The 23346-nt window shown below is 25.9% G+C and overlaps 1 protein-coding gene across 1 annotated transcript in view; it reads left to right on the top strand.

Annotated features, from left to right (window-relative positions):
• Nucleotides 1-23346, top strand: part of LOC129975506 (uncharacterized) — a 64101-nt gene that overhangs the window by 13721 nt on the left and 27034 nt on the right. Inside the window, exons 3-10 of the mRNA XM_056088568.1 lie at nt 2402-2722; nt 5149-5178; nt 15921-15929; nt 16028-16063; nt 18505-18537; nt 19154-19171; nt 20703-20741; nt 22049-22066. Coding sequence (XP_055944543.1) covers nt 2402-2722; nt 5149-5178; nt 15921-15929; nt 16028-16063; nt 18505-18537; nt 19154-19171; nt 20703-20741; nt 22049-22066 — 504 coding nt within the window. The remainder of the gene's footprint in view (nt 1-2401; nt 2723-5148; nt 5179-15920; nt 15930-16027; nt 16064-18504; nt 18538-19153; nt 19172-20702; nt 20742-22048; nt 22067-23346) is intronic.

The raw sequence follows: 23346 nt of genomic DNA, 5'->3' as shown, positions 1-23346 counted from the left end.
TCTCTAATTTTTATCAGATTTTTTATATTTTCTACGTTTTTTCTAATGAAATGAAATTTTTACAAAATATGTTAAATAAATCATGTTATTGTAATAAATATTAAGTATATCACTTAAGAATTTTTATATTCTGTATTAAATAAATCCGCTTGCATTTACTAATGACTATCATTTTTCAAATAGCTCCAATTGGACCATGGTGTAAGTTATACATTTGTATATATTGAATTAAATTCAAATGTCAAATGAACATATAAAAATGAATATTTTTTTTATATTTTGGTAAAAACTTACTTACATGCAAATATTAAGGTAATTTTTTATTGATTTTTTTTTGTTAGTTGGAGGGCCGTACGGTAAGCATTCAAATTTTTCACTTTTTTTTTTTTCTGTTTCAATCTTAATCGTAATTTAATCCTTCAAACATAAAGAAAAAAATATCAATAACATATGTTTCTTCATAAAATATATAGATATTTCATTATGTTTCGAGAATGAAAAATGGATTTGAAAATTTTTTTTATGTCAAATTTCATAAAATGCCAAGAATTAAAGGCTTGATCAAGTAAAACGTTATTTCAAAATATTTGTAAAAATGTATTCCAAACCTTAGTTCTTAAAATTTCTATTTTCCCGTGTTTTTTTTAAAATTGTTCTTGGACACCTCTAACTATAACTTCCAAACAATTTTCAGAATGTTATATACTTGCATTTATGTTAATTGTAAAATTCCCGCTAATAAATTTTGCATATTCGACAGAAATTTATTAGACAATTGGTCTAGAATTATGATTAATGATTTCAGGATTTATTCATTTAATTTCATCGTTTTTTGCATCTACATATATTTTAGTTGTAACAAAAATTGCCTTATTAAGTGTGCGTTAAAAGATTGCACAAAAAATGAATTGTAGAAATTTTTATCTAGGAAAATATTTATTTATAAAACAGAAGCTCTTATTTTCAGTTCATATATTTTGATTTAAAATTATTAAATGCAAAGCAGTTCCGCAACATATTACTAATCTGTTTAAATTAATTCTAATTATCTACTATTTAATTACCTGAATTTTTAATTGGTGAATTCTATATTTCTTTTCAAATTTAAATTTAAAAATAATTTTGGGACATTTACGTTAAATAATTCATATAAAAATTTAAATAAAATGCTTTAAAAACCACACTTTAATTAGGGTACTAAGGGATAAGAAATGTGTGTATATATATAATATAATAAAATTGTTGTTGATAAAAAAATCGTAAAAGAAATAGATGTATTGAAATGTATTTTAATTTAAATAGGCTTATATAAATGATGGAAATTAAAATAGAATTTTTATCATCTTCATAATTTATTCTAATTTTTAAAGAATGTTCCAAATTTTTTAAATCATATTCATAGTGGTGCCATTCCATCAATTCATGCGTTTAAGTTCTTTATATCCGTTGTTTGATTAAAAAACTTATTTCTTAAATTTTAGTACACCAATGAAAATTTTTTAAAATTTTGTTTTAATTTTCAGCATATTTTAATGGTCTTGTTATTATATTGATAGAGGCAAATATTCAATTTTCCCACATATTCACCACCTGAAATCATCTCTCATATATGAACCAAATTTATTTAAAGACAACCTAAAGATCGTAAATGCTAATAATGATAAAATAGTGTATTTGCATTATGAATAAAATTTGTGAAATTTTTAAAACTATTGTATATCAGAAAGTGAATGATGAAATTCCATCGGAAATTTCCATTTTTATAAATTAGGAAATTATATGAAAACTTTCCATCACGAGAGGAATTAAGTTAAATAGAACTATGCTTAGTTTTATATTTAAATATCATCGCTCATTCAATTTATGAGCTTAACTTTTAACATTCAGCAATTTTTTTTTTGTCTGAATTTTAAATTTTATAAAAGTTTCAAAAAACAGCGCAAAATCATTAAATGCTAGGAAATAGATCTGAACGTTGATAACTAAATTATTCCTTAAATCTTATTTTGCTTGTCTTCAAGTTGATTTTTGGTATCATTATTTTGTTCTTTTAGAAAAACGCGGGAGCTTTAGAATCTCTTTTCGAGATAGAATTCTTTCTCTTTAAATTTAAAAATAAAGAGCAGTTATGAAAATTTTTTGTATTATTTCACAACTCGTTGCGATATTTTCTAAACACAGTTGTTAAATGTAATTAATACATTTATTATATATATATATATATGATCTTCATAATAGCAATTTCCAATAATCATTCTTTAGAATCAAAAAGCTTTAAACCAGAAATCAAAAAGACGCAAAAGGAGAAGTTTACGAATATTAGTTACTTGAAGATAAGAAATCTATTTGATTGAAAATAGTATTATATATGCCATGTTTATTTCTTTGACTGTCTAAATAGGAGGAGCTGCTGGTGGGTTTGGAGGAGCTCCAACTGGTGGTGGACCAGGAGGATTTGGAGGCGCTGCTGCGGCAGGAGCAGCTGGTGGTGGACCAGGAGGATTTGGAGGCGCTGCTGCGGCAGGAGCAGCTGGCGGTGGAGGATTTGGAGGAGCTGCTGCGGCAGGAGCAGCTGGCGGTGGAGGATTTGGAGGAGCTGCTGCGGCAGGAGCCGCTGGCGGTGGAGGAGTTGGAGAAGCCGCTGCGGCTGGAGCAGCTGGCGGTGGAGGATTTGGAGAAGCCGCTGCTGCTGCAGCTGCTGGTGGATCAGGCGGAGGTGCTGGTAAGTTTAGAACGTAATTCTTTTCATACAGTAAATGTTTTATTTACTTGTTAATATGAATAGTTATTTTCTGAAAGGAAGAAGTTTATTTAAAACTTTCTTTTCATAAATTATTTTTAATAAAGTATATAATTTAAATTTAAAAGTACAATGAAGTTTTTATGTACCTATTTCAATTTAATTTTGCTATCATTTACGAATATTTTCAAATCTTTAAAGATTAATCTTCTTGGCAAACGAATTTAAGTTTCAATTAAAAGTGTTTAAAATTCAATGAATGTATAAACTTTAATATAAATACTCTTGTTTAAATAAGTTTTCGTATATTTAAACAATGTAAAATTGTCTGAACTCCTCGTAATTATTATCTAATTGATCTAAATTCTGTCATTTCATTACGCATATTTAAATTAAAAGCATTATTTCAAAGTTGACTTCAATCTTCATTCTTTATAATATTATCAGCTAAAATGAGAAATACTTTCATTCCTTGAATATGTCTTTAATTTCTTCAAGATGTCAGTATATTATCTTTTAATTTTTTAACATTTCTTTTCTTTTCTTTTTAATTTGGAAATTCGTTTCGTTTATTTTTTTTAAATCAAACGAAGCAGATTTAAATTTAAAAAAAAACCACACGAAATTTACTTTTTAAAGAGGCTTTCTCTTCCTTGAGGATATTTAAAAGCCTGTGACTCTCTGTCAATGCAATCTTAATTTTCGTGTAAATGTGATTCATTGATTCTATATATATCATGTTTTTGCATCTAAAATTATAAATCAATTTCCAAATGGCCTCTTGTGCCTTTGTAATTGAATGTAAAAATATTTTTGAATATGCTTCTAAAAATATTCCATCTTCGTAATAAGAAATATATATTATCTTAAGAACAAGCTATCTCGTTGTGAATTAAATTTGTTATTCTTATAATATTTAATTTGGCGCTTATTGATTTTATTCAAATCACTTTAAAAAGGCTATTAGATTATTTTAATAATTGGTATTTAATACCGTATTTCTAAAAACGAATAAATATATAACATCCCGGAACCTATTAAAGTATTAATAGAAAAAAAATACGATTATAAAAAATATTTAATGCAGTAACTAAGTCTGAATGATAAGCTGTGTAAAATATTTATATCCATCTTTGTATATAATTCTTAAAAATAACATATTATTTAGAAACCAATTGAAAGAAGCAAGTTGATTTCTTATCAGACGAAAAGACATACCGCATTAATGATGCTAGTTAAGTTATTATCAATAGTTTACTATATTTAGGACTATAATAAAATTAATATTATTAAATTTTACAGTGAGAATTGAGATAGAAATATTTAAAATATTTTGTTTAAAAAATAATTTTAGAATTAATGACACGAATCCTTCGTAAATTTTCAAAGAGCGCTTACAACTGTGATTTTTTTTTCTTGCTATTAGAAATAAGGACATAAGCAATTTTCTTTTAAAAAGTCGATTGGAAAAGGCAAGATCAGATGTAATTTATTTTCATCTAAATACTGTTGCTTCAAATAGTTTACATGATATTAATTTAATTTTGATTTTCTTTTTATAACGCATTTATAATTTATATTAAAATTTTAAAGAAATGTAGAAAGAAAATGAAACATTTCTTCAAACACATTAAAACCAATTCATATCGCTTTTTGTCACTATCAAATATAGAAAAAACAGAAATGAAATGATGAATAAATGACTGCACCTTGCCATTCTTTTTCTCCAATAAAATGTATTATGGATTACCAAAGTAAATTCGTGTGGGCAATTCGAAGTACTTTATGTGGATATGAATGAGTTCCATTTGTTTTACAAGCATGTATTTAATTTATATAAGTATGATATAATTATAGTATAATAATTTATAAAGTATTTTTTAAGCATTGTATAGTAATATTTTTATTAAAAATGTATTTATTATGTATTGCAATATTTTTTATTTAAGCAAGTGCAGCAAGTAAGTAGAATAATTTCTTATTAAAAAGTTTTTAGTTATAAATAAATTTTTGTCACTTTCTTACAAAAAAATTTGGAGTAAGATTAAACTGATAAATTGTTTTTGAATTAAAAAAAATCAAATTTAATAATTTGCATTTAAAAAAAATGAATATAAATTTTTTTCTAAAAAATTTTTTAAGTTGTTTAATTTTTTTTATTTGTTTATAGCTTAAGTTCAGAAATTTTCAAAATTATAAGACTTTTATGAATTGTTATTTTTTAAATATATATTTTAGTTGGAGAATAAATAAATGCTCAAACATGGTGCGATGCATTTGCAGTATCTTTCTTTTAATTATTTTAAAGTTTCCTGTTGTGTAGATTTTTATCATTAATTAATTGTGCTAATTTTATTTGCTTTAACAATGATGGTAAAAATATTAATCAATGTGTTTCTTTTTTAAAGGTGCTGCTGGCCTAGGAATAGGAGGTATCGGTGAGTATTAAAGATAAATTTGATTTATTTTTCATGTGTTTGCATATCCATTCATAAATTGTGCTCTAAGATCATATCATTACTGCGGCAATTGCCTGAATTATAAGTTTCTGCTTTTCCTTTAGGATTTACTTTCCTAACATTCATTAAATTGATATTTTATATTATATGCTAATGATAATATATTTGCAAAAATTATCTTTTCATTTTAATGCAATTCAAATATATTTTTATTTGCTCTTTGAATTTTGAAAATATTTCACTTCCACGCAAAATCGCATTGAATAATATAAATGAGATGTAGGCCTTAAATGTAATATAATAATGGTCAGTCTGACTACTATAAGCTTTCCTAATTTGGATAGCAAATGAAATAAGAATAAATGAATAACAATTAGAATACCGAAATAAATTTTTAGATATATTCAATGTTTTTTAGCATCAAATATAACATATTTTGAATCTACATTTAATTCGCAGCAACTGATACTGCTTACTTTTAATACAGAAATTATCAAAAAATATATAGAAATAGGAATCTATAAAATGCTCGTAGATCTTTTGCTCATAGTAAAATTTTGAAGAATTTTAGTAATATCTTATTTTATTAAGTTTCCTATTTTTTCCCCTTTATTTTCAGAAAACAGTTTTTTCCTATTTACAGTATTATACTATTCTTTTTCTAAGAAGTTCGAGTAGTAATATCACGTTTTGAAAATTAAAACATATCTTATTTATTTAGCGTGGTTTATTTTAAACCGCATTTTATTCTTTAAAGTTAAAAAATCCACGAAAAAAATAAGCCAAATTATGTTTTTACTTGTACTAATAAATATTAAAATTTATTATATCGAATATATTTCGTTATATATATAAAGGTTATTCAAAAACAATCCAATAAACTTAATTAAGTGATTTAAAAACAAATCAGTTTACTTAGTGATATATAGATAGCTGAAAATGTATTGCGCTAATTCTAGAGGACAATGTTAAGGCTGAAATAAGTTACTTAATCTCAATTTATTTCAATAGAATTCTTATTTTTTCAATAAAATTGCAAGCTTTCACTTTATTTTTCTATTAAAAACAGTTGTAATCCAAGAACTTCCAAGTATCATAGCTACTCATAAATAAGAAATTAAAGGGTATTTTTATTACTTTAAGAGGTTTATTAGTATAACGATAGTAAAAACTTTTCTAAATCCTATACTTCTTATTATAATTGACATCGAAAGATGCAATTGTCATTAGTATAACGATAGTAAAAACTTTTCTAAATCCTATACTTTTTATTATAATTGACAACTATATTTACTAGGCATTATAAATCAAACAGTAATTCGGTTCTTTTCCAAAAATAATGAAATTGAATAAAATGTAGAGCTTCTGTAAAAAGAAGTCCTTTTCATATTAAATATAAGAATGAAAACCTCTAAAGTTTTCAGGAAGATCAAAACTAATATAATTTCCAACATTACTTAACTAGATGCATAAAAAAAATTAAAAATTAAAAGAAAACTATTTTTTATCAGAATTACTTCAGTATGTTAAATGAAAATTATAATTTAAGGTTTGTATGTTATTTGTCAAGCAATAATTGGATAAATAAAATAACTGTCTGATTTTTGCCTTTCACCAGTAATGTAGAATTATCATCAGTGCAAAAATATGATTTGTGGAATTCTTAAAATTGGTAATACTAAGTTTAAAGAATTTTACCTTCATCAGAGCATTTTTTTTTATTGTTGGGTAAATATTCATAAATAGTCTATCAAGTGTTTGAACTTTCGTCATCCGCTTAATTACTAAAGCTTAAAAAATAATTTCCAATTGTTTCTTTGGAAACTGTTTTATTGGCAAATTTTTTATATATATAAAAATATTTATATATATATATATATATAAAAATAATTCTCTTCTTATTTTTTCAATCATCAGATTTCAAAGGAGAAATACCTAAAAATAACTTTTCAAAATAACGTACTCCTCCCCCCCCCAAAAAAAAAGCAACAACAACAACACAAAGATGATTTTACTTACCTTTGAGAGTAAAAGAATAAAAGATTTAGTTTCTTTAAGCAACCTGTCTAAGGAACTTATTTATTCCTCGAATTAAGTTAGAAATTTAGCCATCATGCATTAAGCTGCATTGAAAGAGTTAATAAATTAAAAGAATCTTTGGTGCAGTGTAGGTTCGGCAAGTCTAAAGTTCTATTGCTCTTCGCAATATGGTATTAATACTAGTCCTCATACAAGGGCAAAAATTCAATTTTCTACATTCTTACCTAAGGGGAAAAAAACAAAAACAAGCTTTCTTTCTGCTAGCAGTAGTTTTCATAGGTAAACTCAGCTTTCTTTCTGCTAACATCCTAGATGAAATTTGATATAATATTTTAATCCTTCTGCTTTGGAAACAAAGAAAGCGATTTTATATAATTCATCCAATGTTATGCAGCTTTTATTTAAAATTGAGATGTTCATTAACTAATAAACATATTTTTCGAGCTACAAAAATAATAACATTATTGATATTATAAAAACGATCTTATTAAAATGCTGATGCGCAGTTTTTTTATTTGACATGTATTTGCTATTAAAAATATATACTTAAAAGCTTTTGTTCTCAAAACAGGGGGCATTGGTATTGGTAAGTTCATAAATATTTCTATTTTAAATAATTTTTTTAATAAAAATGTCTTTCCTTTTGTACATTTATATGGGTTTAGACAGTGCGAGGTTTTCTTCCAAGGCAGCCTCTGGAATCAAATCTCGATTGAATCAATCTTGCCTTTTTATACCTTTAATTTGACTCTCGGGGCTGTCTTACATTCGTACAAACTATAGTTGGTAAATTGATTTCAAGAAAACCGATCGAGAAGTATATTCGTGCCGTATGAAACAATCCGTTTGGTTGAATTGTGCAAACATTATCCAAAGACTTATAATCCGAACGATAAGAATTGCAGCAATAAATAAAACAAGCGAATTATATACTACAAGAGTGGCAAAATAATGAAATTCATTGCAATATCCTTAAATATATAAGAATATTAAAATTTTAACGGAAGAATACAGAAATGAAGAATCTGAAGAGAAGAAATGAAGAACTATTTCAGGTGAGCTAATTTTTTTATTATTTATTAATAATTATTACATTTATCTTAATTTATATCTGCAGCATTTTGTATTTTTTAACGTATTATTATGTCAACAAGCACAACATTATATATCGCATTAAAAATTTTGCTGCGCAAGTTTTGTAAACTGATAAATTATATAAATGGGGGAAATTAAGGAATTTGTTTTGTATATGTATAAGTTATTTTTAATTTTCTAATTATTAGATTAACCGAGACAAAAATTTGTTTGCCTTTAAATCTCTTGCTGGAAAGTTGAAGTATTGACACAACTTGAAACTGATGTATTTCAATAAATAAATTGATTGATTGCATTTTTTAACGTTATTGTTTGTTATTTTAAATATTATTCTAATGTTTTTCTAATGCTAATTGCTATTTAACCCTTAACCATATTCCTTGGGTGCATGTGGAGCTAAAATCAAAATATTTGTTTATATTTTCTAAATTTGTCAGCAGCTGACAGTCAAATCCATGCGATTTCACTTTGCTTTTTGATCTGCTTGTGAAATATCGTTTTTTTGTGAATGTAAAACGATTTTCTGCTGGTATTGTACCAATGAATATAACATTAATTGCATGAATTGGACACGGATAAAAAGTTAATTGTTTCTACAGTATATATATTTAAGTCATATTTTTTGTAGGTATAGTGCTAATTAATAAAAATATTGCTTTCAAGTATACCATGCCCACGATTTGAAATGTTATTTACAGGTAGTGGCAAATTTAATATTGTTTCTGTAGTATTATAAGATTCTTTCTGCGCTTCAAATTTTGAAATTTATTTTAATTGGCGAGATTTTTCCAGTATTAGAGGCTAAAGGCATTTGGTTCAGTTTAATTTGTAGTTTGAGTATTTAAGTTCTAAATTTATAATTTAATTTGCAAGAGCCAATTTACTTTCCGAAACCTCCAAAGATAAAATTAGATTTGAGATTAGATCCCTTAAATTAAATATTATTAAAAGTCATATTTCATATAAGTGCACCTAAACAGATCTTAAAGATGACTTATTCTGGATCACAGGATTTTAAATACTTATTTGCAACAATCAAAGATACCAAATCAATTGTTTTACAATTTAAATCTGAATAGAGTAACATTGAAATATTATCAAATTATCTGGCAACATAATTTTTTAGAAACCAAAAAAATTAAATAACCCATCTGAATTCCCCTTAATCCAATATCAGTCATATAAGCTTGATTAGTTTAGTTTTTAATATCCTGATTCTAAGGTCTTAAGTCACCTTATTTTCATAATTATTTTTGAAAATAAGTTAAACAACGATCGGATTAAACTGATCGGACTCAACATCAACAAAACTTTAAAAGAATGAATTGAAAGAATAATGGAATCTAGAGAATTCTGCGATTTCTTAATGAATAAGTTCTTTTTATTCTACGTACCAGAAAAATAATTTGCAGCCACTGAAATAAATGCTGTATTTCTGAAATGTTCCATGATAATTTTCTTTTTAATGTGTGCATAAAAAAATCAGAAAAATCTGGTGTGAAGGTTAGGCTATTGTACCGCTAAGCAACGAATTTATGCACAAAATATCTATATTTTCTGTGAGAGAATAATATTCAAAAAATGACTTATTGGTAAAAATTAAGAACATTGTTATAGTTATGCAACCTACGAAGAAATAAAGCTTAAACTTAACTGTTGACAGTTTGTTTATATCAATAGATCTGTGAGAAAAAGTGAAATAAAGAAATGAAATGACAGTGGAAAAGGAAAAAAAACAATGAAAATTTTAGGAATCTTAAAATGCATAAATATGAAATCCTACTCCAATACAAACAAAAGGACAGGTGTAGAGTCGAATCCTTAGAATTTGGATTTAACAAAGTAATGACTACCATTTCAATTCTTCCTAGAAATTACAGTTATTTATTAACTGTCTACTATGTATGAAAGCGAATATGTTAATATAGATATAGAAACCTGAAATGTTTCCCTATTACCACTAGCTTACGTTTGAGTGGCGTGATTTATCAATTGTGTACAAAAATATTTTGTGATTAGAAGAATTAAGTATTTGCCTATAATCATATTCTATTCTTTAAGAAACAACTATATTCAATTGTTTTAATGGCATCCATTGAAGAAAAAGGAAAAGTGAGCAACATCTGATTACTTTGAGAATACGAAAAGAGAAATTTCAATGATTTGATTCATGAGCTTAGCCTTTTAAATAGGAGATAAATAAAGCGATGAAGCAATACGAAAATCAAAATATTTTTAATACATTCGAACTGAAGAGAAGAAACTGTGTGTAAAATATGTAGATATGTAAGTCATTGCATAATAATTTAATCTACGATAAATGCTATCTATTTTAATATATATTGTAAATAAAACAAATAAGAGTTGCTAATGCATGCATATTTTTTTTATTTATGTAATATAATCCCAGAAATATTTCCTTTTTTTTTCCTTTGGTGTCCACATGCACCCGAGCACAATTTTTATACTTATGTGATTAAGGGTTGATATCTGCACTTCTGTATTAACTGTGCTTTAAAATTGGACGTCCATGTTATATAAAAAAATTTATGCCGAATTTGTATTCTTTAACAGATAAGATTAGAATCTACATATTACTCGAGTGTTTCAATATCTTCTATTGTTGTTTTGGTAACGAGTTATTTTTTCATCCGTTTAACTAACTGCCAGACGGCCAAACGGCTGTCATAATAAGATCACAGACGAAATAATTCCCTTCATCAACTGCACTTACATTGTTTCTTGGTTATTTAAAAAGTTAAATAAGTTTATATAATTACTAATGCTTTAACACTGGAAGGAAATGGTGTTTATAAAATTTCTATTTCCAAGATTTCCTTCCGAAGTCTGATTTACTTGCCTCCTATCCGGATTTGCGAACAAAACTCACATTGTCTAAACCCGAATTCTGAATAATTTACAAAGAGAGATTTTATTTTTAATATTGCACTTGTAAATATTTAAAAAAAAGAATATTTTTCTCCATTTATTCACTTTTTGAATGAAAATCTTGTTTGCTGTTCTAAATGTATTTTGATTCTTAAAAAGGGGAGAAAAGTAATGAAGTGAATCATCTTTTTAGGTGGCGGGATGTTCCGGGCTGCACAGTGAATCATACTTTTAAAAACTTTTGTAATATAGACTATTTAGCATCTGATTTTGACAGACAAAATGTGAGAAGAAGAAGAATAGAATTTGTAATGAGGAAGAATAAAGCGATATTTGCTTTTCAATCTCTGGAAGTGTTTCTTTCAACTACAAATATGAAACATGCAAAAGATGATTATTCAAATGATCATGCAACATTACATAACTACACCCTCTGCTTATAAGTGACAAATTAAATATTCTAGTGAGATACATTTAAAATGTGGTTGTGAAGTAGGTTAGGAAAAATTTTATTCATTGTTAACAATATGCATTATTTTTGTCTAACATTTATCTGTATCGTTTATTTTAAATGTTGTATTCTATTCTCACTTTTCTTATTTACCAGTGAAATGAGAAATATTATGGAATTTACTATTTGGAAACTATGGGTTGAATCAAGAAATAAATATTTGTTAAAGTAAACATGTGAGTGATATGAAAAATATTATGAAATCTGTAAAACTGTTTGTTGAAACCAGATATGTAAAACCAAATTATAGGGGGCATATAATGAATCAGGCTAACAGTTCTAGCAATAATTTTCAAATAAATTTTTCATGTAAAATTTTAAAAAAATTATACATGAAATGCGTATTAAAATTTTTTGATTTATTATTAATATACATAATTTAAAATCCTTCTTAAGTTGTTTCGAATAATAACTCGCCATTCATCATCATCATTTGAGTTTTTTTAATCATTCATCTGAGCTGAAAGGATTTTTATTTCATCTGGATTCAAAACTGCTTTTCTTGAAAATAGCTCCGGGTGGTATTGCAGGTGAGTTTTAAGATATTCAATGTTTATTTTTTTCATTTGTGAGATTGGAAACGAAAGATGTGTCCAATGGTTTGGAAATTTAGCATCATTATTTGAAATTATAAATTATGGATATCAAAATTAACTTATCAACATATCTCAGTCATTTTAAAGATACTTAAACAAGCTTCTAAAACCTCAATAATAAATTTTAAATTGTTTTCTACATAATATTTAAATATTTTAGATCTTAATATTAATCTAAAATAATTAAAATGTGCATTCTTATCTTCAAATAAAAGTAAGAATGCAACAGAATCTGCAAGAATATTTTATTAAATTTTAAAATAATTTGTCACCCTAAAATACAAAGAAATAAAATCAAAGCGATTGTTTCATTTTATTCGAATATATATATATAATATTAGTAGTTTTCTTCTGATAAAACGAATGTGGTAAGCTGTAAAAGGTTTAAAATAGAAAATATATCTTCTAATTATGCAGTAAATTAAAGAGGAATTGTAGAAATGTTTAAATACATGAAGATATTTGTTGCACAAAATATTATATAAAAATAGTTAAGGAATAAAAAACGGGTAAATTCCTTACATCTACATAAATATTGAGTTCATATAAAAAAAACTATAGCACCACTGTGCAACGTAAGTAGCTAAAAAAAGAATTTTTTATTTCGTTTTCAAGAGAAGTTAGTTTGTACTATTTTGATCAATAATTGAATGAAAAACTAAAAATGTTTAATATCTAAATATACAGTGGTGGCCAAAAGTGTGGACATTTTTTGAAAGTTTCATGTTTTTGAACTTTGCGTGCTTGTAGAATATATTAATTTTCACTTAAATACAAATGTTTGTATATCAAATTGAAGGTAATTTAATGCAGAATTTAATAACAAAAACAGTATTACAATATCTGTATTACAAAAAAAAGTTACGTTTATTTTAGTAGAACGTACAAACACAAATCGTTTTGAATAATGACGTGTTTTGTAATAAAAGCGTACTAGCCAATCACAAACACTGTTCTGAGGACCCATCAAATGTCTGTAACTATAGTTTAGGTTATTTGGATGGTAAAAGAGTTATTGTTGTGGAAATATTTTGTGGAATGAGGCATACTAGTACAATTAAATAGAGTATTGCTGTTTTTGAATATTTTAAGTCCTTTTTTTAATTAAACTAATTTTAAACAATGTCACCTACAAGAAGAACTGATTGGACATCTACAAAAAGAAGCCGAATTGTCATATTGAGAGAAAAAGGCCTCTCTTATGCTGAAATTGCAAGACAAGTTGGTGGTTCAGTGACTTGTTCTGGTGTACGGAAGTTCTGTTTGCGTTATGAAAAAACGAAATCAGTGGGAAATAAGGCCAAATCAGGCCGAAAAAAATGCACGAGTGCTACTGCCGATAGAAAAATTAAACGGCTATGCCTTCAAGATAGAAAAATTTCATCAGATACCATTAGATGAGAAATGAATGCAACGGGTATTGCAGTAAGTTCAAGAACTATAAGAAGAAGGTTATTAGGATTTGGACTTCAAACTAGAATTCCGAGGAAAAAAACCATATTTAAATCAAAAGCAACGCGAAAAACGAGTTAAGTGCGCATAAGAACACATTAAATGGTCAGAAAAATCAATGGAAGCAAGTAATCTGGAGCGATGACACTAAATTATCGCTCTTTGGTAGTGATGGAAGAAACTACGTGAGACGTAGTGTAGGTGAAGTGCTTCATCCTGATTGCATTGAAGCAACTATGAAAACAACAACAAATGCCATGATTTGGGCATGTATGTCTGCAGATGGTCGTGGCCGAATTCGAGTGATTGATGGCATCCTGAATGCCAAAAAAATACATCGAAACTGTCTGGAACCAAAATTGATACCTTCCATCAGGGATTTCTTCCCCATAAAGCACCATTTATTTTTCAGCAGGATTCAGCTCCATGCCACACAGCAAAAGCATGCAAAGCATGATTTCAAAATAAAGGCATAGATGTATTATCATGGCAAGGAAACAGCCCTGATCTCAATCCAATTGAAAATTTGTGCCGACGTTTGAAAATTCTTGTACGACAAAAACGTCCATCCAATAAAAGACAACTTATTGAATCTATAATTGATTCTTGGCACCATGTTATTCCGAAAGATGAACTCCAAACACTCGTTCACTCGATGAAAAGACGCTGTGAAGCTGTCTTAAAAAATAAGTTATCCTACTAAGTATTGATTGTGTAAGTATCACTTTAAAAAAATGCAAATCTAAGATAGATCTTACTGAAATGAGTGTAACGTTTTTTTGTAATACAGATATTGTACTACTGTTTTTGTTATTAAATTCTACATTAAATTACCTTCAATTTGATATATAAACATATGTATTTAAGTGAAAATTAATATATTCTACAAGCACTCAAATTTGAAAAACATGAAACCTTCAAAAAATGTCCACACTTTTGGCCACCACTGTATATATATATTTTACATTATAAATTAATCTTAAAATTTCAATTATTTATGTTCAATTATTTAAAAGGAATATCAATTTAGTAAGTTAGTTATAATGATTATTTTTAGATACGTGCATAAATTTTTATTTTTCACCTATAGGAATTAAGTCATACTTTCATATAATGATTAGACCAGTTTAGATTCATTTCATATACCTAAGATAATTTTTTAATATAATTTTTTTTCTTTTCTCACTATTTTTTTAAATAAATTTAAAAATTATTAAATTTCTTATTTCTTTCTTGGAATCCAGGCATAAAACATACCACCATATAAATTTCACATTTTTCTTTAAAATTTCTTTAACTGATTATATTATAAATAAACTTTTCAATTCAAAGTATGATTTGCAAATCTTATAACATCTCAGAGAAAAAGTTGAACAAGCCAAAGTATTCACTGAATCATTCGTCATAGTAAAAAAATGTTATATTTAAAAGACGAATATTTACAATATATTCTTTTTCCTGTTTTTATGAATATCATTGCAGCAATTATGCAAACCTTTTTAAGTCATTATTTTTTTTTCTTCAACTACTAATAATAAATTTTAAATTTTCAAATTATTTCAGTTATGCTCTAAACTGTAAAAAAGTGTATTATATAGATATATCTTTATTAAGCAATAATTTGATACGTAATAATATGTGAATTTTTGCTCTTTAACTTTCCAAAAAAATTATCTACGATCGAATTATTATTGAGTATGATATCTCGCAAGAAAATGATATAAAGAAATATTTACAAACATATATTTAATATCATTCTAATGTCTACGTAGGCAATAATTAAATCAACTATATCTATATTATTACACCAGATTTATGGTGATATTTACAATCACTTACAGAATAATTTCATTTGTTTCATTTTCTCTTTATGGACCTAAATAATTTAACGATACTTTATAAATCATATCCTATGCTTTTGTGCTTTTAAATCTAAGTAAATTTTAAGAGAAATTCTCAGAAATTGAATTAAGAAAATACTAATTTTGATTTTGATCTGTCATTTTAAAAAAATTATGTTAGAATGTCTTATTTTTATACAGTCTGTGTAAATGTTATCTGTTGAGCACAATCTTTTATGTTTTTGAAGTTGATATTCTGTGCATTAATATTCTATATTCATTTTTATTTTATTAAAGGTCCTGGAGGTGAGTTTACGTTCATTTTGTTTCAATGATTATTTTATTTGATCCATTGTATCGTTTTCTTGAATTTGTGTAAACTTCGATATTCTTTGTATTAACAGTTTATACGCATTTTTATTTTGCGAAAGGTCCTGCAGGTAAGTTTATATACCATTTGATACGAATGTTCTTTTATTTGTTTTATTTAGGACATTTAATTTTTATTCGTTGGAACTTGGTTAAATCCTAGATTTAAAATTAATATAATTCAGTGATTAGTCAGTATCATTGATTTTATTAATTTTACCTTTTTGCATAAGAATGAGTCAGTCTGCTAAATAAATTGAAATAGATGCGGTATAGTTTTGCATTAAAGCAAAGTTAAGCATTGCATTAAAGCAAAAGTTAATTAAAGCAAAATAAATGCTATAAAACTATAATTAATGCATCCTAAAACACCTTTATAAAAAATTTTAATTCTAGTTCTGTCATATATAATTGCGGTACTTTTTATATACTACGTTGAAATCCAAAATTTATAAAATTACAAAAATATTTTGAAACAAATGAAATGCCCTTTTCCAGAATAATAAAATCCAAAATTTTGTTTTAAAGGTTCCATGCAAAACTATACCGCATCTATTTCAATTTATTTAGCAGACTGTGACTCATTCTACGTTGGGAGCAAACACTAGCATAACTATATTCAGATTGATATAGTTCATAAAAATTCACTTGTTATTAATGATTTTAAATTCAAGGGATTTTGGAGATTTTGTAATTATATTCCCTTTCAGCAATGATTCCCAGTTTATACAATATCTGCAAAATGTTTTAAAAAATATATAAAGTGCGATTCCATTTCAAAGATTAATAATTGTAAATTACTTATATTCTAAACATCTCAAACACCACAATTTTCAAAATTAAAATTCTAATCTATTTACTGTTTTGAAATCAAAAATAAAGACCATTCTTGTTCATTTTTATCCTTCTATTTAACTCAGAATTCAGTAAAAACAGTAGCAGTGAAATATGAACGAGCAGGAGAGAGAAAATTTAATATCATTAAATTTCATCTTTATATGAATAATATTGGAAAAATTCTATTAATAAATAAGATGAAGAAAATCTAGAGAGAAAAAAATGCCAAAGGTATTTAAAAATGCTTTATAAAATAAGTCATATAAATTTAAAACTGAATGAATTCATAGTTTGTTTGACACGGGATATAAATCCAATAATTTCAATTTGAATATTTCAGTTAATTTTATAATTTCAAATTTGTTACGAGCAGTTAATGAATTAAAATAAGAATATTATGAAAATATGTTATTAATTTAGTAATAAAATTTAGTTACAGAGACCGTCCTTTGTTATCTTCGATTCATTCTTGTAGGTTACGATCTACCACAGCTGACTTTGAAATGGAGGTTTATTGAAAAACTTTGAAAATCATGAATATTGTTTATAAATTTCCAAAATTTAATTGTGAAGACAAATCAGGTTTTGCTCTCTTACGTAGACTTGTTTTTGATTAAGGCAAATTTTAAAACAATTTTTTTTCTGAAAAAGAGTTTTTTTTAAGTTAGGATCCTAACCATTTATTTTAAAGATGCTAAAAAATATTTTATAAAAATCTACAATTATATAGTTTCAGAAAAGTTATATAAATTATATTGATCCAAAAAAATGTAATTGAAATAGTTATGACTATTAATGACATTGAAAAGTCAATTGTCTGATTGTGATTTATTATATTAAATCAGAAGGGATTTTATATCAGAAATAAAATATGCATTCCTCCATATAATAATGTTTGTTTTGTAACCAAAACAAAATAATATGAAGAAATTTTTAAAACTTTATATACACAAGTTAAATTTAAAATTATTCATATGATTTCTGACTTTATAACATATTTAATTTCATTCTTACATCTTCATAAATAACTTCAAATAAAGTAATGGCTAATTTTAATGAAATTTTAAAGGCAAGTTGTTATTTTAATTTTCATTTTGTTAAAAAAAAATCTGACAATTTATATCTTATTATGTTTTCTGATAGTTTATTCAGTTATAAGTAATAAATTTCGGTAAAAGTGATTACAACGTGTAAAGTTTTGCAATGTTGAAACTGTTTCATGAGAATAAGATATGTTTTCTGCTAGGCATTTTAATTCCTTTTCCACTTAGAGTTAAATATTTTGAATGGTAAATAATTCATTGCAATTGAGAATTGTATTTGTATTTTGTTAGTAACTTTTAGAAATGCCATTTTTATGAATAGGACCTACTTGTGGGGGGGAGAGGAAGTACCAATGATAAATTCTGTCATTTAAAGATTATTTGACAACATTAAAGCTCTCTCCTCATTTATCACCTTGTGAATATAGAACATTAATTTTTATTTTTAAAAGAACCATCTTCGCAGATTTTTGCAAAAAATTCATAATATTCTGTTTTTTACTAAAATTGATAATTTAATTAAATATGTTTGAAAATTGTGCAAAAGTATTTTCATTTCTGTTAGAATGCTTCTATTCAATATTTATTGAACCTTTTATTTTCAATTTTTTTTTCATTCTTACTATCCTTAGGAATGTTTCTACCTGGAGGGCCCGATTTTGGTGGTGAGTAGAAGCCTCTGTTTTCTTAAATTTTGTAATTTTTGAAATAGAAGTTTTTTTTGTTGCTTTGTTAATTCCATAAACTGATATAAATTTCCTACATTTCCGGGTGATTAATTATTTTCTTTAAAGATTATTTGGAAATATTTACTTCCTCTCTTCGTTTTTACATAGAACCAAAGGGATAAACAAACATCATCTTTTATTTTTAAAAAAAAAATACTTTACGAATTTCTTAAAAACGCTAATATTTCTGTTACTAAAATTTAAAATTTTATTAAATTTACGTATACAGAAGCTTTAAACATATGCATGCTGATTCAAGTAACATTTCACATTTTATTTTTCCATTAAAACAGTTATTGGCGTTTTTTAAAATTCCATTTGTTATTAGATTTTATTTTTCATTAATAATTTTTTGAAAGATATCTTTCTTTCGCTGAACGGGTTTCGATAATTTATTCAGCTTTTCTTTAAAGACATCATCGTCGTTTTTTAAAGACATCATTCCTTAAGTTTCTCCGATTTCTATATTTAAATTTTGTGAAGGAAGTATAAATATTTTCCAGCATTTTTTTGTTCTGCTTATTAATATCTATAAATTTCTTTTAACAAACAGGACATCATGGAAGACCTGGTAAGTGACAATTTATAAAAAGTCCATTTTCTGGTATCATCATTCTTTTGTTATCTGGATAAATACGATAAAAAATAAATAACAATCATGTTTTTGCTTTTAAACTGAGTCATAAATTTCGGAAAAGTTCAAAACCTCTGAAATTTGAATTTAAAATTTCTTAAAAAATGAGTATTGAGAAAATTTTATAAATTGAAGGTCGCTTTGCTTTAAATGTATTCGATATATAAAAACGATGTCAGAACAATTTACCCTATCCGACAAAGAGCCTACCTCTGGCTGCTGCATTTGCTCGTCTCTATATAAACACGATGACTTTAATAAATTTTTCTTGTGCCAACAATTGTATTTCTATGGGAAATTTTGACTTCAACTGGGTGCTTATTTGATTTTCTATTACTTGTGTATTTACCGCAAGCTAGTGATAACCATGAAATATCGCGCCCTATACTTAGTAATTTTTTCAGTAAAAGCACATCATATTTTGACTTTTCTTAACTATTATTCGCCTTGCAAAACATTGAAGGTTCTTCTCCAAGATTCGTAATTTTTGGTGGGTAGACAAAGATAATACCTTTATTAGAGTATACTATAAAATTTTGCGGAGACAAATGCTGATTGTTTAAAATAGAAGTGAGATATCAACTTGATTGAAATGGAAGAACCTTTATACAAGAAATAAAGCACTATTTCGATGTATACTAAATTTCGTTTTGCAGTCATAAAATAATATGAAGGAATTCAACAAATTTTAATTCGATAATTTTTTGGTTTCAAAATATAAATACGTTACTACATGACTTATGTGATATATATTAATTTACTTGCAACTGAATACCTCGGTTAATATTTTATGCCGAATACTTATATTCTTCCAAAATAGCTTCAAATCGGCAGATGGCTGGTTTTAATGAAATTTACAAATAAAAGTTTCTTAGTTTTTATTTTACTGAAAAATTGAAAATTTATTTCTTATTGTGTTTTTTAGTAATTTATTAAATCATGAAGCAATAAGTTTCAGTAAATGAATTTGTTAAACATAAATTATTACAATATCAAAGTAATTTATACTTATTTTCTATTTTATCAATCTAATGGTGTATAAAGGTTCCTGCAATGCTTGTTTCCGTTTCCACTCGGTTATATGTTATTAGATATAAATGATTTATCGCAATTTGAAGAGTTTTATTCATATTTTGATAGGAACATTTATAAATGTCATTTTTACAAACAGGACATACTGAAGGGGTACCGGTGATTAATTATTTCCTTTAAAGGTTATTTGACAATATGAACTATCTTTCTTCATTTTAAGAAACAATGGGTTAGCAAATATTAATTTTTTAAAATTATTTCGCTAATTTCTACAAAAAAATTAATATTTCTTTTACTAATAATTTTATTAAATATAAGCATACAGATATCATTTATATATCAAAGATGTATCAAAGATTATCCATTTTTTAGTTAATGTTCTTTAATTAATAATTATTAAATCTTTTATTTCTCAATTTTTATCTATTTTCTTTAGCACATGGAATGGGCGGTCATGGATGGCCAGGTTTGGGTAGTAAGTAGAATAATCTTTAGTTTTTAATTTTCGAAGTGAAGATACAATTTTTCTTCATTTTTGATATTTTCATGGATAAATATAAATTACTTTTGAAAATATCAAAAATGAGAAAACATTCATTTAAAATTTAATATTACATCATTAATAGTATTCCTTAAATGAACATTTCTTAAGCAAGTTCCGTTTTTAAGCAATTTTTGCATATCCGATAAATGTTAGGGAAAACGTTTGTTTTTCTCAGTGTGTGTAGGTTAGATTTGTAAGTAGCAGTTAAATATTTTGATGTTTCCAGTGTCTTTTTTCAAACAAGATTGGATTTATATCCATTTTTCTCTTTAATTTAATTTGTAAAGTTTGATTTACCTGATTATTGCATAAAATGGTTTTGGTTTCTCCTTTATGCTGTGAGGTTAAAACTAAATATGTCAAAAGCACCACAACATAGAAATATGAGCATATATGTTCCAAGAAGAAGCATCAAAATAAGTAAAGGAATAGATGAGATTTTTTTTTTTTTCAAATTTCAAGTAAGGTAGCATCTTATTTGTCACTGAAAGAATATAAAAATATTGGAGTATGAATTATTTTCTACATTAAGTTACATCTCGCAATCACTAAATAATAAAGCAACATTGAGCACATTTTATTGTCTTAAGATTTAATTAATTCATATTATTATTTATAACTTATTTTGTACTGAGCACTTACTTTTTAGTAAGAACTTCAAATAAAAGAGAACACCTGCATATAATGAAATTTTTACGAAAGTTATATTTTTCCTTTATTGTATGCAAATGAAAGAAATTTATTTTCTTCTAATAGTTACTGGTTGCGGTAATTTATTCGGAGTTTTTTTTTTCTATTTTAAATACATCATTCGTTTAAAATTTCTCCTAGGCTCGTTATGTTTCTGAGATTCCTAAATTCATAATTTAAGAGGGAAGTATAAATATCTTTATGCTATTTGTCTCGTATTATTATTTTTTTAACATTAATAAATTTCATTTTTTTACACATGGGACATCATTAAGGTCCTAGTAAGTCACAATATATATCAAGACCATTTTCTAATATCATTTCATTTTGTGGATAAATGAGAATTGTATGAAAAACCTTTTTTGCTTCTAAACTGGGTCATGAATTTCGAAAAAATTCAAAACTTCTGAAATCAAAATTTAAAATTTCTTTAAAAATGAGTATTGAGAAAAATGCATCAATTTCTGTTTTGCTTTAAATGTTTTTTATACAAAATTTATCAAATCTGCATGACACAAGTCTTATCACACTGTTTTCTTTAATTATAGTTGCTGTTGGTGGACCTGGTGAGTGGAATCATCTGTATTCTCTCGGTATTTGTAGAAACGTAATATTTTTTTTTCAAATTTTGCATGCATTGGAGGCACCACTTTAGTATCTAAATTGTTGATCCCTATCAACTCGATTTTTTGAACCAAATCCGACATCTGTTTACCTTTAAAAATCTGCATTTTCTTGTCTCTATGTTAATGCAATGGCTTTAATAACTAAAGTTTAATTTTGTGACTACATTTGTATTTCTACGTGAAATTTTGACCTCAACTGGAAGCCTATTTGAATTTCTGGTACTTGTGTATTTACCTCAACCTAGTGATAACCGTGGAATATCGCGCGCTATATTTAGTAAATTATTCAGAAAAGCACGCCATATTTTTTTAAAGCTATTATTCGCCTAGCAAAACAATGAAAGTTCTTACGAAAGATCCATAATTTTAATACCCTTATTACAATATGCAAGAAAGTTGTGAGAAGACCAATTCTGATGGTTTAAAATAAGACTGAGATATTGACTTAATTGAATGATATAGGAATTTATATAAGAAATTAGTCATTATATCGATGTATACTAAGTTTCTTTTTGCAGTCACACAAAAATAGGGCGATTTCAATAAATTTTAATTCGATAATGCTTAGGTTTGAAAATATTTATGCGGTTCATGATTTAGTGATTTATATTAATTTACTTGCAACTGAATACCTCAGTTAATATTTTACGCCGGATAGTTATATTCTTCAAAACAACTTCATCAAAAGAAAACAGTCGGTTTTAATAAAATTTTTAACGGAAGTGTAATTTAATTGCTTTTCATTTTTATAAGCAACTAAACATATTAACATATAAATTCTTGCAACAGAAATTCTGTTTTTTTATATTTACTTTTAGGTTTATGAACATTACAGTATATAAAGTTTTCTGCAATGCATTGTTTCCTTTTCCACCCAGAGTTATATTTTATGAATTATATACAACTCATTGCAAATCGAAGAGTTTAATTCGTTTTTAGATAGTATCATTTATAAATGTCATTTTTACAAACAGGACCTCCTGGGGAATATTGATGATTAATTATTCCTCGAAAGTTTATTTGATAACATTAAATTTCTCTCTTCATTTATAGAAACGATGTGAAGTGCGTTTATATATATTTTTTTTCTTTAAACTATTTCAAGAATTTTTACAAAAACTATAATTTTCTTTCACTAAAATTTAGAATTTCATTAAATACTCGAGAAAATTGTGTAAAAGTATTTTTGTTTTCCGTTACTATGCCTTCTATTCAATGTT

Source organism: Argiope bruennichi, chromosome 7, assembly GCF_947563725.1.
Source record: "Argiope bruennichi chromosome 7, qqArgBrue1.1, whole genome shotgun sequence".
Classification (NCBI taxonomy): Eukaryota; Metazoa; Arthropoda; class Arachnida; order Araneae; family Araneidae; genus Argiope; species Argiope bruennichi.
The sequence above is the reverse complement of the archived record's forward strand: the minus strand, read 5'-3'. Positions and strand labels throughout refer to the sequence as shown.